Here is a 16,521-nt window from a genome sequence, read left to right as displayed (position 1 = left end):
GTATCTATCATCCAGGATCTGTTTGCTGTATTTCTGTGCAGGGGAAAGGCCTCAGCTGACTGACAAAATTGCCGCTATATCTAGTGGTCAATCCCACGCCATTCTGGTGGCAAGCTCCCCACCGTCGGATGGCCCGAACAGACGGCCGCCGGCCCGCCATGCGAGACCCGGGCCACAGCCCCCTCAGACGAGCGATACAAATCGCGACACGTGTACGGGGCCAGATTTCTTGGGTCAGTGCGCCCCATCTGGCTCTCCGGGCCCACGCGCCAGCGGGCGCGCGTGAGGGGACGGGGCGCTTTTAAATAGCATCCCCCACCGGTGGACTCGGAGGCGGCCTGCTCCTCCCCCCCGCACAAACCACTCGTTCGTCCCGTCAACAAGAGGAGCAGAGGCGCCGGAGAGGCAAGAGGGGTGCCCGCGCTCGCTCGCGTGTGTGGTGTCCGTCGGCCCGATCTACCCTGCTCCCGCCCACCCCTATCAGGTATCGCCATTCGTCGCCCCTGCGAATCCATCGCTTGTATGGTTAATCCCTAGATTCATTTTCTTTGGCGCGGATTCGTGCGGAATCTGCCCTGTTCCGGCCGTTTTGGCCGTGGAGAATGGCGAGTAGGCAGGGTGGCTTGCCGCAACCATCCCGTTTCCCGACCTATCCCTCGTGGAGCCACCGGCGGCGCCGCCAGGAGAGGAACTCGAGAGGCTGCTGTTTCTTCCCCCCTTTGCTGCCGCTCCTGATTCCTGCCACCGGTCCGTCAATTCGCCGCTCCGCTGGCCTCTGCACCTACCTCCGACCGAATTCCCAGCGAAATGTGCGTGTCCCATGCACTGTTTCGCCCGAGGTAGCAAGGGGCAGCATTAGAACGAATCGCCCCTGATTAGCGCTGATGCGCGTATATAGACATTTATACGCGGACTCTGCTGCATCTTGCTACCAGATCTGCGGGATATTGGTGCGGATGGCATCCAGATATTTCGGTATGCCTTTTGGGCCCTGATCTCTGCACCTCGGCCGTTACCACTCATTTTAGATTCGTAAAATCTGCCATCTTTTCTGGCGCAGCTGCCTTTTGTCAGCTACCGTTAGCTTTGTTAGAAAAGCTGCACCAAAATTTTAGTCCCCATGTGTCTGTTCTTTTGATGAAGGAAGAGAGGACCCGATTTTCATTGAGAAACACAAACAGAATTACTCCAAATCGTGATTTGGCCGTAACAACACTAATTGCCGGATTGTTTCCGGTAACACAAATTGGCCTTTGACAACAGGCAATTTTTCTGTTTTCAAAGAGGCAAAGCCGATACCGTGGCCGTTATGACTAGCACAAAAAATATCTTTTTCCAACGTAACACGGCAGGCGGAGCCATATGCTTCTCGTGCTCAAGTCGTTGGGATACTATCATCATCATAAGAAAGAAAGAAAAAAAAAAGAAAGTTAGGCCGTTCCTTTCAGCACGTCGCATCTCACGCGCTGGTCGGCGGCGGCGGCTGGCGGGCGGGCTCGTGCGCGCTGCTCCTGACCTAGAAAAAGTCACCGTGATTCACGACCCCGTCAGATATTCTGTCGCCGGCGCCTGGACGGTGGCGATTGTCCCATTCCGTTTCGTCACCCCACGACCGCGTGCCTGCGCTAAGGTACAGAAAAGCCTGCGTGGGCCAGACAGAGCCTGCGCAATATTCGGCGGATCCAGGCCCACAGCCGCAGGGCGGGCCTGCACCGCCTCTTTTTTTCTCATTTCCGGCCGCAGACAGCTTAGCTGGACGCGCACAAGCGACCAAAGGCGCAGATCTGGGTGCCCATGGGCCCTCGTCCACCTTGGATAGCACCGCAGCCCTGTACTTGCCCTGTAGGCAGCCGTGGTAGGTAGCCCGTATGCGTGCCCTGTTGCCGCGCTCTGGTCCTCCTCCTAATCACTCGGAGCCGGAGCCAGCAGTCCTAATCAGTCGTGTAATCCAGGGTTAATGCCTGCCCCGAATCAGCATGCGAGTCCTAATCAATCAGCTGGAGGGGGTTTATTGCCATGAATCAGCAAAGTTGAACATCGCAATCCAGAGCTGCCTGTATTATGGTTTATGCTTTGGCCGTGGGGCTTCTTTTTCTCTCTTGAAAGCAAGAAGGAGATTACGCACCTTTGTCGATGGCATCTGAATCGAAAGTCCACCTACCGTCTCAAGATGCGCCCTGTTCAACGTGGTAATCACGTGGTACCTCGTTTTACTGCTGTTCCTTGGTCTCGGTCGCCCACTGCTGCGCTGCTGTGGGGAGGTGTGCTCGAGACGAGGGGTGGTAGGTGGGTGACTTGGCTCTGACTGAATATTATGTCCTAGTCGTAGTACAGAGGCAGGAGAGAGAGAGAGACGTATTCGTCCATATTGGCGTTCTACTTGAAGAGACGGCCGGTGGCTTATATTTGACCGTCCAAGGTGTGTCTGGTAGGATTTGATCACCTTATCTTACCGGATATATGTATGCGTGTAAACCGGACTCGCGGTGCACTGCCTCATTTTGAACGAGTTTCCTGGCGCATATCCTTCCTTTAACCATTGGATTGGATCAGTCACCTTATCCCTGTGTTTTACTGAAGTACGGCAGCCGATTTGTCTGTGATTGTTCTGAGGCATGGGCTGGGCAGATCTGAATTTAGCTTAGCAGCAGTACATGTGAACCAGCTGCGGTGCACGCACCCGAAAGGGAATCTGAACATGCCATTGGGCTCGCACATGCCGCGATCCCCCCACTTGGCATGTCATCTAGGAATATTTTATCTCTTTTCTTCAGAGGGAAAGGAATATTTTTGAAGGGAGGAATATTTTATCTTGTTAGCATCGGGGCACGCCACCACCACCGTGGGCGACGATATAGGAACCCCCTCGTGTTTTCCTTGCGTCGATGCCCCTGTCGTGCGCCAGCAGAACTAGAGTAAAGTATAGCCAGCTTGCTAGATATTTTCGTTCATGGCAATATTGTAGAATCATGCTGCTAGAATATACTGTTCTGTTCTTGATCTCTTATGATAGAGTACAACATAACTTCGTTCATGCCATCTGACCACCTGTGCTTCTTTGTTGTCTGCAGCATCATGGGTGCCGGCGGCAGGATGACGGAGAAGGAGCGGGAGAAGCAGGAGCAGCTCGGCCGCGCCAACGGCGGCGCAGCCTACCAGCGCTCGCCCACGGACAAGCCGCCGTTCACGCTGGGTCAGATCAAGAAGGCAATCCCGCCTCACTGCTTCCAGCGTTCGATCATCAAGTCCTTCTCCTACGTGGTCCATGACCTGGTCATCGTCGCGGCTCTGCTGTACGCGGCGCTGGTTTGGATCCCTACCCTCCCGACCGTGCTGCAGCTGGGCGCCTGGCCGCTCTACTGGATCGTGCAGGGCTGCGTCATGACCGGCGTCTGGGTCATCGCACACGAGTGCGGCCACCATGCCTTCTCCGACTACTCGCTGCTCGACGACACCGTCGGCCTGGTGCTCCACTCGTGGCTGCTCGTCCCCTACTTCTCGTGGAAGTACAGCCACCGTCGCCACCACTCCAACACCGGGTCGCTGGAGCGTGACGAGGTTTTCGTCCCCAAGCAGAAGGAGGCGCTGGCGTGGTACACCCCCTACATCTACAACAACCCCGTCGGCCGCCTGGTGCACATCGTCGTGCAGCTCACCCTCGGGTGGCCGCTGTACCTGGCGCTCAACGCCTCAGGCCGCCCGTACCCGCGGTTTGCCTGCCACTTCGACCCCTACGGCCCGATCTACAACGACCGGGAGCGTGCTCAGATTTTCATCTCGGATGTCGGCGTGCTGGCCGTGTCCCTCGCCTTGTTGAAGCTCGTGTCGTCGTTCGGGTTCTGGTGGGTGGTGCGGGTCTACGGCGTGCCGCTGCTGATCGTGAACGCGTGGCTGGTCCTGATCACCTACCTGCAGCACACCCACCCGGCGCTGCCGCACTACGACTCGACGGAGTGGGACTGGCTGCGCGGGGCGCTCGCCACCATGGACCGCGACTACGGCATCCTCAACCGCGTGTTCCACAACATCACAGACACGCACGTGGCGCACCACCTCTTCTCCACCATGCCGCACTACCACGCCATGGAGGCCACCAAGGCGATCAAGCCCATCCTCGGCGAGTACTACCAATTCGACCCCACCCCCGTCGCCAAGGCCACATGGCGCGAGGCCAAGGAGTGCATCTATGTCGAGCCCGAGGACCGCAAGGGGGTCTTCTGGTACAGCAACAAGTTCTAGCCGCCAAGATCCATCAACTGTGCTCGAGAAAGAACTCAGAGAAGAGATCCTCCCAAGTAATTCCATCCATCTACCTACAGTCCATATGGTTAGTCTTTAGATAGCAGAGGGCATTTGGGCACAAAAGAAGACTACTATTACCGTGCCAATGCTAGAAGAGTTGAGTGGTGCAAGGAAGAGTAGCGTGTCCGTGACTTTGGTCAGTTCCGTCTTTACTTTTTCTCTGCGTTCTAGTCGTCGGCTTAGGTTTGGCCGGCGGTCGTCGTTGGTGTCCGTGGCCGTGGACATGGCCGCGTGTGTTGTGTGTGCGTCTGTCATTGCATTGGCGTCATCTTCCCCCGTCCGTGTCATGTTGTTGTAGACCATTTGGTGTTTATGGCGGAATAACTGATCGTCGAAGGAAGGGCAACTTTTTTGAGTACTCCAACGTTTAGATGGATGTTCTTTCTCGTGACTTTATTTCTCTCTGAGAGTGGATGATTGCTTGCTTGCTTGCTCTGTCGACCAAGGTTGTCCACTCTGTTGGAGCTCATCCACAGGAAAAGGTGTGGTAAGAGCAACTCTAGCATATGCTGCAAATCTATGCATCACGCAAAATAACCGTCGATATACGGTATCAGGACAAAAAACGTAACATATATCAGCTCTTGCTCTAATTTTTTTTGCGGGGAGCTGTATATTTCGACCCGCGTATGCCATATCTTCAGTTTTTCATCATGGTTTTGTAGTTTCCTCTATCTTTGGTGGGAGGGAATTTTTAGCACCAACCGCTCCCGTCGGACCCGGCGCCACTAGCGTTGCCACCTGCTGAGCTCGATTTCGGCCAAATAAAAGAGAAGCGGTGGCCAGCCAGAGGAGCGTACGATACTGAGGAATCGAGCGGGAGCAGGAGCTCGACCGCGTCCGCCCCGCCTTTGGGCTGCTGCTCGCTCGGCCGCGTCCGCCCCGCCGTAGGAGCTCGGCCACAAGCTGTCGCTTGTCCGCAGCAGTAACTTGCCTCGGGCGTGAGCAGGAGGCTGCCGTAGACACCACTCGATCTGGTGAAGGCCGCCCCTCCTCGATCCGGTGGAGGCCCCTGTAGAATCCTGCACTTCTGCTTGGTGCACTCTGCGAGACGAATGTGTGGATGTGATGTGAGAGAGAGGACCCAATTCCAATCTATATACTATCATGAAGGACCTTGTGGTAAATTCAACTATAGACTAGTGGGCTCCACATTTGATCGTTGATGATTTTTGCGGGATCTGTTGTGCCCGATGCCACGCGGTACTGCAAATCCTGTTTAGGGGGAACCATATACTGTTTTTGCATGACGAATTTTTGTGGGATCTTCTAGAATTGCAGTAAGGCAAACAGTTCCGCAACAGCGTATGTCTTGTGGTCGACACTTATGCAATACTCCCTTTGTATCAAAGATGTTTTTTGATACAATATGTATCAAAGAAGTCTTATATTTTTATACAGAGGGAGTATCATGTAGTATATACCTAAACGAGTCATCCTCAATGCAAACATGTCGTATCACATACAATTATGTATGGCATAAGACCACCTCAACATGCAACCATGCATGAAAAAGACTCACAACCACATACAACCATGTATGGGATTTATTTATTTATTTTGTTATTCTACTTACTCAAATAAATATTTCACAACTATACATAATCGAATCTAATAAGGTGTATGTATTTTAAATTTTGATTCATATGTTATTAATTAAATAATTATATTCCATTAAATCAAATCTTATTGAAATATATATTGCAATCGATTCCGGTAGCAATGCGCGGGGTATCATCAAGTTTCCGTGTGCTTTGGTCCTTCCAGGTCCAGTCTCACTGTCATGTTGTGGTCTCCAAGCTGTGGTCAGCGTTGTTAGCGGTCCAAATCCAGCAATCTTGCACAGTGTAATGCTGAAAGTTGCGTTTGAGCGTCGCAAGCAGCCCAGTGTACGCCAATAATCCTGGAAACTGTGCTTGTGAATGTGAGGCCAAGCTTTCGGAGCCTCGACTTGTCTCTCTTGCAAACGGGAGCTACTACCGCCAATTTATTTCTCGCCCATGCCTGTAGTACTATGCAAGAATTGATGTGCGTGGCCGGGGGCCGGGGCAATATCCCCGGTCCCTCCCGTCTCATGTGCAGCCATGGGTTCAAATTCAATGCACGCACTGCGGATTTCCAGCCGAGAGTTGGCCGGAACGTTGGCAAGTGCAATGCCGTCGTGGTGCCACGGAGCGCGCGCGTACGCGTTTCCTGGCATTTGCACGTGACGTTTGAAACGAGATGCGTGCCGTGCCAGGGAGCACGAGATTTACTCCGCCTCGATCTTAACGGAACGCCTCAACGGATGGAGGAGCAACTCAATAACTCGTGCTGATGATACACGGGAGGGAGACGACGCTCCGTCCTGCCGACCTGAGAGCGCACGCAACAGTGGTTCACACGGCAACATCACATAAATCTCACACATGCTATCATGCTATGAGATATACTCTTTGTGATTGATTGCTTCCCTGTTTCGGTTCTGATTCTGAAGAACAGTCCTGCGACGCGACGCAGCAGTGATGCTCGTTTTTTAGGCGAAACCGTAGAAGAATTGTTCTACGGTAAATTTTTATTAATTAATATGTACAATTACAAAAGTAAAATAAAGTAAATTGGCCATTGAACCAATGTCCGTTCTATGAAACATCTACGGGATTAAAGATTATTCTCTGTCCAACCGTGGATTTTGTCTGCCTTATCAGTCTTTGCTCTTAATTCTACAGCTCTGATTCCTTCTCTCAAATAAAATTTCCAAGTATTCACTGATGGTGTGGCTCTTCTGAAAATCTCGTCATTTCTGCTCATCCAAATACTCCAGCAGCCCATGACAATGGTATCCATAGCAAGTTCTGAGGGTAGTGATTCCAATATGAGGTAGATTTCATCATAGGTCGACATGCCTCGATGTTTATTGGGTGCAATAGCATCCAACACATCAGTGCAAAGGGGCAGTCCCAGAAGAGATGAGTCACCGTTTCTTCAGTGGTTTCAGCACAGAGTGCACAGTTATAGTCCTCAAGATACACGCTTCTTCTGTGTAGTATATTTCGGGTGCTGATTCTGTCATGCAACAATAACCAAAAGAAGATTTTATGTTTCAGCCGACAAGGTGTTTTCCACGGGAGTCTGAATGTGCTGTGTGCTAGATTATATCACTGAATAGCTTTGTACATCTTCCTAGATGAGTACTTAGGAGCCTCCCAAGTGTAAGACCAGTTGTCGTGTCCAGTTACTAACGGTCTCTCATTGATTAAAGTCTGCAATTCATTCTATTGAGCAAAAGCTTCCCGTGACATGGGTCTTTGAAATAGGAGGTTGATATCATTGTGTTCCAGTGCTCTCTGAAGAGTTATATTCTGCTGAATAGCAAATGAGAAAAGTTCTGGGTATTTGATAGAAAGTGGTGTGTCTTGCCATCTATCAGACCAGAAGAGAATTGTGTTCCCTTGACCTGCCTTACACACTGCATGCTGCTTGAAGGTAGGAAGAAGTTTTAGAACTGTCCTCCACCAGAATGATCCAGCCTTGGTGTCATTTGGTAATTTGTCTTGATAGTGAGCTTCCTAGATAATGTGTACCCATGGAGTATCAATCTTGTTGAAGAATTTATGAAGGTATTTAATGAGCAGAGCTTGGTTGTGGATCTCCCTGATCTTTGAATTTGCAGACTGGGTCCCATGAAATGTGGACTGTCCCTCTTTCTTGTGTACCATATTTCCTCCAAAAATAGTTCATTAGATATGTGTTGATTTGTTTGATCACTGTCTTTGGAATTTCCAAGGTGCACATGAAAAATATGGGTAGATTAGTGAAAACTGATTTCACCAGGGTTAACTTGTCACCAGTGGACAACATAGTGGAACAACTCAACAACCTACTCTCAATACGTTTTAGCATGGGAACAAAGTCCTCTACCCTTGGCTTGGACAGACAGAGTGGTAGCCCCAGATAAGTACGAGGAAGAGATCGAATCTTGCAGCCCAGGAGGTTGGATAATTCACTCATCTTCTGTGCAGGAGTGTTGATAGAAATCATAATGGACTTAGAGTAATTAACTTTTAGCCCTGTGTACTCAGCATAATGCAGCAGGAGATTCTTAATGTGCATCAGTTGTCTGTCATCAGCCTTGGCCACCAAAACGGTATGATCAACATATTGGATAATTGGATAGTCTGTGTAAGAGGTATGAAACAATGGTGTTTCTATCATAGCAGCATGGCAGGCTTCATTGAGGATAGATTGTAGAATATCTGCTGCAATCACAAAAATCAGTGGTGATAATGGGTCTCTCTACCTAACCCCCTTCTTGCATAAGAATTGCTTTTCTGGCACCCCCATTAAGAAGTACAAATAGAAGCCAGTACCATAGATCATCTTAATCCAATGAATCCATTTAGCTCCAAAACCTTTAGCTTGCAAAACTTCTATGATGGTGTCATGGTTAAGCATGTCAAATGCCTTTTCAAAGTCTAGTTTAAGTAGAATGATTTCTTTCTTTATCTGGTGGCATTGATGAATATACTCATATGACCATGCAAGGCAGTCTTGTATACATCTACTATTCAAGAAACCATAATGATTCTTATGCACCATCTTGAGGATGTACTTTTGCAGTCTGTTTGCTAATAGTTTGGTGATGATCTTGATGGTACAATTCAAGAGATGAATGGGCCTGAACTCAGCTGGTGTTGCTGCATAATATTTCTTTGGAATCGGAGTGATGAAAGAATAATTAATACTCTGAATGTTGATCTGTCCTGAGTGGAAATCTTCTATGAGTTTATAGAAGTCATCAACAATGATCTCCCAATAGTTTTTAAGGAAAGCAGCATTAAAACGATCTGGCCCTGGTGATTTTTCTGCAGGCATCTGTTAGATCATATTATCAATTTCCTCTTTGGTGAAAGGTGCTTCAAGTTTAGACAAATCTTCCATGGGTTGTAGCAGTTGATGCAGGTTGAGTGGGTTTGTGGTAGGAGAGCATGTCCCCATTCGATCTTTGAAAGCTCTATATAGAATTGTGGCCTTAGCCTGATGGTCATGGTGTTCATGCCCATGTTCATCTCTCAACATGGTAATGGTGTTGTTTCTGAACTTGATGGTAGCCCTAGCCTAGAAATATTTAGTGTTGGCCTCTCCAACTTTTTTCCCCTGATGGTGGCGCTCTACTTCCAATATTTCCTCTGTTTCTCTAGAATGCCTTCAAGATGAAGTTTGAGATGGCTTTGGCATTGGACTGCTCTAAGGAAAGCACTCTGAACTCCTCTATGGTATCATAGCACATGATCATGAAGTTGGTGTCTACAATTATTATTTTTAAGTCAGAAAGATTTCTGGCCTAGTTCTTTAAACATTTTCTCAGTCTCTTGAATTTAATAGCTATCACTTTAGCACTGTCACTAGCCTCCACATCCCGTGTCCAAATATTACTGACAACCTCTTTGAATTGAGGATGTTCTAGCCAGAAGTTCTCAAATCTAAAGATATTTCTCTGGAATTAGAAGACCCAATTTGAATTCTAATTGGCACATGATCATAGGTAGTTTTAGCAAGTGGAATGGCAAATGTAGCAGGATATTTGAGGGTCCAAGCTTCAGAAGTGAAACACCAGTCCAACTTTTCTAGTAGTGGGGCAGCTTGCATGTTGCTCCATGTAAAACTTCTTCCTTTGAGAGGAATTTCAATGAGGGCCTGGCTATTAATTGCTTCATTGAAAGCAAGCATATCAGTTATACTACTCAATAAAAGGTAAGGGAATATTAGATTATTGATATGAAGGAAGGGAATATTAGATTCCAATTTCCATTATGAGTGATTATGCGTCATAGCAATAATCTAAACTTGTGGATTAGCAATAATCTAAACCACGCATAATAGTTCCATTATAGTCCCACGTACCCTAAAAACATAAACGATGGAAATTGTGTTTCGTTGAAAGCAAGCATATCAGTTATACTACTCATTAAAGGTAAGGGAATATTAGATTATTGATATGAAGGAGCAACAAAGGTAAAAAGGTATCTCTCCCGAATGATGTTGCTCCTACTACTCATTGTGATGATGATAATTGCTATACTATTGGTGCTATCCATATTTTTAATGATGAGAGCGATTATGCTAATGATATGCAAAGCCACAAGCTTGGGGATGCTATGTTTAATGAAGATGATATTTTTAGTATCCCAAGTTTTGATATGCAAAGTTTTTTATGATGATAGCATGCCTCCTATTTATGATGATTATATTGATAAAAGTGGGTTTGGAAGAGTGTCAACTTTAGGAAGTAGTTATTCCACTATTTTGGAGAATGTTGAATCTTATTGTGATGAATATGAAAGTGGATTTGAAAGAGTGTCAACTTTATTTAGTGATGATTCCACTATCTTGGAAGAGGTTTCAATCGATTATGATGAGAACGAAGTTGCTACTTATGATGATTATTGTGATGAAACTTATGCTATAAAAAGTAGTTATGATTATATTTATAAAACTTTTCATGATTATGATTACCCTTTTTCTGAACATTACTCTTTTAATGTGGAAACAATTTTTAGTGTTCAAGTCTCTTATGATACTCCCACTATTCCGAATGAGAAGAATTTTGCTTATGTGGAGAGTAGTAAATTTTCTATGTTTGTAGATCATGAAAATAATGCTTTAGGTGTTGGTTATATTGTTGAATTCATTCATGATGCTACTGAAAATTATTATGAGAGAGGAACATATGCTTGTAGGAATTGCAATAATATCAAGTTTCCTCTCTATGTGTTGAAAATCTTGAAGCTATGCTTATTTTGCCTTCCTATGATAGTTGATTATTGTTCCCATAAGTTGTTTTCTCACAAAATCCCTATGCATAGGAAGTGGGCTGGACTTAAATGTGCTAGTCATATGCTTTATGATGCTTCCGTTATGTTTCAATTCTTATCTTTTATGTAATCATCATTGCCATCATCATGCCTAGCTAGAAAGGCATTAAAAAAAGCGCTTGTTGGGAGACAAGCCAATATTTACCTTTACTGTTTTTGTGTGTTCACATGATTATGATACTGTAGTAATCATGTTTTATAGTTTTTTTTCAATAAAGTGCCAAGTAAGACCTTTAGGATAGCTTACGGTGATCGTTGTGTTGATCCTGCTGAAAATCAGAAACTTTTGCACCCAGTAAATTAGTTTCGTTAATTCACAGAAACGTTCTTCTTATCTGATTCTTTTTGCTCTGTATTGGTACACAAATTTCTTAGGACTTCCTAATTTTGTAGGATTTTTGGAGTTCCAGAAGTATACGTGTGATACAGATTACTACAGACTGTTCTGTTTTTGACAGATTCTGTTTTCTATGTGTTGTTTGCTTATTTTGATGAATCTATGAGTAGTATCGGAGGGTATGAACCATAGATAAGTTGGAATACAGTAGATATTACACCAATATGAATTTAGAATGAGTTCATTACAGTACCTAAGTGGTGGTTTTATTTTCTTATACTAACAGAGCTTACGAGTTTTCTGTTGAGTTTTGTGTTGTGAAGTTTTCAAGTTTTGGGTAAGTTTCGATGGACTATGGAATAAGGAGTGGCAAGAGCCTAAGCTTGGGGATGCCCTAGGCACCCCAAGGTAATATTCAAGAATATCCAAAAGCCTAAGCTTGGGGATGCCCCGGAAGGCATCCCCTCTTTCGTCTTCGTTCATCGGTAACTTTACTTGGAGCTATAATTTTTATTCACCACATGATATGTGTTTTTCTTGGAGCGTCATTTTCTTTTGTTAGTATTTGCTTTCTGTTATTTATAATAATGTTTTGCATCTTTATTTTCAATAAAAAGGTCAAGGATAGCCTTTGCTACACTTATTTTGCTAGCATACATGTTGCTGTTTGAAAACAGAAAGTTTACCGTTGTTGCAAAAATTCCCTAGAAAAGTAAGAGCACGATATAATGTTGAAACTTTTTGCATAATGAGCTCTGATAAATTTACTGCACTGGGAATTTTATTTAATAATTTTTGGAGTTAGGGAAGTATTGATATTCTTGCATTCTTTACAGACTGTACTGTTTTGACAGATTGCTGTTATGTTTGCATTGTTTGCATATGTTTGCTTGTTTAATGATTTTATTTAAGGATAGGAGTATTAAATATTCAGAGACATTTAGTATGAAATGTTGAATAATAATTTTAGTGATTTGCTACAGTAGAAAATGATAAGGTTTTGCATTGGTTTATACTAACCTCTCTCACGAGTTCTTGTTGAGTTTGTTGTGGATGAAGCTTTTGATAAAAAGAGAAACCATGATATGAGAGGAATTAAGGAGAAACAAAAGTTCAAGCTTGGGGATGCCCAAGGCACCCCAAGATAATATTCCAAGAAGTCTCAAGCATCTAAGTTTGGGGATGCCCCGGTAGGCATCCCACCTTTCTTTTTCAACAACTATCGGTTAGTATCGGTTGAGCCTAAGTTTTTGCTTCTTCACATGAGTTGTGCTATCCTTGCAATGTAATTTTATTTTGTTTTGCTTGCTGTTTGAATACAACACCAATATATGAATTCTTAAATGTTAGAGAGTCTTTACATAGTTTCACAACTATTTGACTACTCATTGATCTTCACTTATATCTTTCAGAGTAGTTTGTCGTTTGTTCTAGTGCTTCACTTATATCTTTTAGAGCACGGCGGTGGTTATATTTTGTAGAAATTCCTAGTCTCTCATGCTTCACTTATATTATTTTGAAAGTCTTTTAGAACAACATGGTATTTGCTATGGTTACAAAGTTGGTCTTAGAATGATGAGCATCCAAGTTGGGTATAATAAAAACTATCACAGAAAGTGAATTGGATGCTATGATCAATTTGATGCTTAATAATTGTTTTGAGATATGGAGGTAGTGATATTAAAGTCATGCTAGTTGAGGTGATTATGAAAAATGCTTGTGTTGAGGTTTGTGATTCCCGTAGCATGCACGTATGGTGAACCGCTTTGTGATGAAGTTGGAGCACAATTTTATTTGTTGATTGTCTTTCTTATGTGTGGCGGTCGGGGACGAGCGATGGTCTTTTCCTACCAATCTATCCCCCTAGGAGCATGCGCGTAGTGCTTTGTTTTTGATGACTTTTAGATTTTTGCAATAAGTATATGAGTTCTTTTGACTAATGCTGAGTCCATGGATTATACGCACCCTCACCCTTCCACCATTGCCAGCCTCTTTTGTGCCGCGCAACTTTTGCCGGTACCATATACCCACCATATACCTTCCTCAAAACAGCCACCATACCTACCTATTATTGCATTTCCATAGCCATTCCGAGATATATTGCCATGCAACTTTCGACCGTTTCCTTCATATGGCACGCATGACCTTTGTCATATTGCTCTTTGCATGATCATGTAGTTGACATTGTATTTTTGGCAAGGCCACCTCCATAATCTTCATACATGTCACTCTTGATTCATTGCATATCCCGGTACACCGCCGGAGGCATTTATATAGAGTCATATCTTGTTCTAGCTTTGAGTTGTAAATCCATAAAAGTGTGATGATCTTCATTAATAGAGCATTGTCCTAGTGAGGAAAGGATGATGAAGACAATGATTCCCCCACAAGTCGGGATGAGACTTCGGACTTTACAAAAAAAAAGAAAAAAAGATAAAGGCTAAAAAAAGAAAAAAATGAGAGAAAAAGAGAGAAGGGACAATGCTACTATCTCTTTTTCCACACTTGTGCTTCAAAGTAGCACCATGATCTTCATGATAGAGAGTCTCCTATGTTGTCACTTTCATATACTAGTGGGAATTTTTCATTATAGAACTTGTCTTGTATATTCCAATGATGGGCTTCCTCAAAATGCCCTAGGTCTTCGTGAGCAAGCGAGTTGGATGCACACCCACTTAGTCTCTTTTGTTGAGCTTTCATATATTTATAGCTCTAGTGCATCCGTTGCATGGCAATCCCTACTCACTCACATTGATATCTATTAATGGGCATCTCCATAGCCCGTTGATACGCCTAGTTGATGTGAGACTATCTTCTCTCTTTTTTTGTCTTCTCCACAACCACCATTCTATTCCACATATAGTGCTATGTCCATGGCTCACGCTCATGTATTGCGTGAAAGTTGAAAGAGTTTGAGATTATTAAAGTATGAAACAATTGCTTGGCTTGTCATCGGGGTTGTGCATGATTAAATACTTTGTGTGATGAAGATAGAGCAACAGCCAGACTATATGATTTTGCAGGGATAACTTTCTTTGGCCATGTTATTTTGAGAAGACATGATTACTTTGATTAGTATGCTTGAAGTATCACTATTTCTTATGTCAATATGAACTTTTATTTTGAATTATTTGGATCTGAGCATTCATGCCACAATGAAGAAAATTACATTGAGAATTGTGCTAGGTAGCATTCCACATCAAAAATTCTGTTTTTATCATTTACCTACTCGAGGATGAGCAGGAATTAAGCTTGGGCATGCTTGATACGTCTCCAACGTATCTATAGTTTTTGATTGTTCCATGCTATTATATTACTCCTTTTGGATGTTTATGGGCTTTATTTTACACATTTATATCATTTTTGGGACTAACCTACTAACCGGAGGTCCAGCCCATATTGCTGACCTGTTTCAGTATTACGAAGAAAAGGAATATCAAACGGAGTCCAAACGGAATGAAACCTTCGGCAAAGTTATTTTTGGAACAGAACCAATCCCAGGAACTTGGAGTGCAAGCCAGGGGATCATCGAGGAGGCCACGAGACGGGGGGGGGGGGCGCCCACCCCCTGGGCGCGCCCTACCCTCTCGTGGGCCCCTCGAGGCTTCCCCGACTGACTTCTTTTGCCTATATAAGCCTACGTACCCTAAAAACATCGAATATCAAGATAGATCGGGAGTTCCACCGCCGCAAGCCTCTGTAGCCATGAAAAACCTCTCGGGAGCCCGTTCCGGCACCCTGCCGGAGGGGGAACCCATCACCGGTGGTCATCTTCATCATCCCGGCGCTCTCCATGACGAGGAGGGAGTAGTTCACCGTCGGGGCTGAGGGTATGTACCTGTAGCTATGTGTTTGATCTCTCTCTCTCTCTCATGTTCTCTCTATGGCACAATCTTGATGTATCACGAGCTTTGTTATTATAGTTGGATCTTATGATGTTTATCCCCCTCTACTCTCTTGTGATGAATTGAGTTTCCCTCTTGAAGTTATCTTATCGGATTGAGTCTTTGATTTGAGAACACTTGATGTATGTCTTGCCGTGTTTATCTGTGGTGACAATGGGATATCACGTGCTACTTGATGTATGTTTTGGTGACCAACTTGCGAGTTCTGCCCATGAACCTATGCATAGGGGTTGGCACACGTTTTCTTGACTCTCCGGTAGAAACTTTGGGGCACTCTTTGAAGTACTTTGTGTTGGTTGGATGAACCTGAGATTGTGTGATGCATATCGTATAATCATGCCCACGGATACTTGAGGTGACAATGGAGTATCTAGGTGACATTAAGGTTTTGGTTGATTTGTGTCTTAAGGTGTTATTCTAGTACGAACTCTTGAATAGATTGATCCGAAAGAATAACTCTGAGGTGGTTTCGTACCCTACCATAATCTCTTCGTTTGTTCTCCGCTATTAGTGGCTTTGGAGTGACTCTTTGTTGCATGTTGAGGGATTGTTATATGATCTATCTATGTTATTATTGTTGAGAGAACTCGCACTAGTGAAAGTACGAACCCTAGGCCTTGTTTCCTACCATTGCAATACCGTTTACGCTCACTTTTATCATTAGTTACCTTGCTGTTTTTATTATTTCAGATTACAAAAACCTATATCTACCATCCATATTGCACTTGTATCACCATCTCTTCGCCGAACTAGTGCACCTATACAATTTACCATTGTATTGGGTGTGCTGGGGACACAAGAGACTCTTTGTTATTTGATTGCAGGGTTGTTTGAGAGAGACCATCTTCATCCTACGCCTCCCACGGATTGATAAACCTTAGGTCATCCACTTGAGGGAAATTTGCTACTGTCCTACAAATCTGTGCACTTGCAGGCCCAACAACATCTACAAGAAGAAGGTTGTGTAGTAGACATCATACCCCTTCCCTGCTTCTATTATGTGGGTATCTAATGTAGTTGAAATCACCCATAATAAGCCAGTGTGAGTCATCAGGCATTTGCAAATTTTGAAACCAGTCCAGGAATTGGATCCTTTCAGAGTGTTGGCAGGGACCATAGACAT

At 44.7% G+C, this 16,521-nt stretch overlaps 1 protein-coding gene across 2 annotated transcripts; it reads left to right on the top strand.

Moving 5' to 3' along the window:
• The first annotated feature begins 336 nt into the window (after nucleotides 1-336).
• Nucleotides 337-4,672, top strand: LOC119322537 (fatty acid desaturase DES2-like). 2 transcript variants are annotated; one of them, XM_037596023.1, is made up of 2 exons: nucleotides 337-484; nucleotides 3,072-4,672. In XM_037596023.1, the coding sequence occupies exon 2, from the start codon at nucleotides 3,076-3,078 to the stop codon at nucleotides 4,237-4,239; it is 1,164 nt and encodes a 387-aa protein (XP_037451920.1). In that variant the 5' UTR covers nucleotides 337-484; nucleotides 3,072-3,075; the 3' UTR covers nucleotides 4,240-4,672. The 2 variants fall into 2 exon arrangements, with proteins under 2 accessions (XP_037451920.1, XP_037451919.1); XM_037596022.1 differs by lacking the exon at nucleotides 337-484 and adding an exon at nucleotides 2,871-2,920.
• Nucleotides 4,673-16,521: the final 11,849 nt, after the last annotated feature.

Source organism: Triticum dicoccoides, chromosome 6B (assembly GCF_002162155.2).
Source record: "Triticum dicoccoides isolate Atlit2015 ecotype Zavitan chromosome 6B, WEW_v2.0, whole genome shotgun sequence".
Lineage (NCBI taxonomy): Eukaryota > Viridiplantae > Streptophyta > Magnoliopsida > Poales > Poaceae > Triticum > Triticum dicoccoides.
Note: the sequence above shows the minus strand (reverse complement) of the source record. Positions and strands in the feature narration are given on the sequence as shown.

What these genes read in the sequence shown, in the direction of transcription:
- LOC119322537 (XM_037596022.1), top strand. Translation starts at nt 2,886, where the DNA reads ATGCCCCTGTCGTGCGCCAGCAGAACTAGAGTAAA. An exon ending in GCCAGCAGAACTAGAGTAAA is followed by an intron (nt 2,921 to 3,071) that starts GTATAGCCAGCT and finishes TGTTGTCTGCAG; the next exon opens with CATCATGGGTGCCGGCGGCA.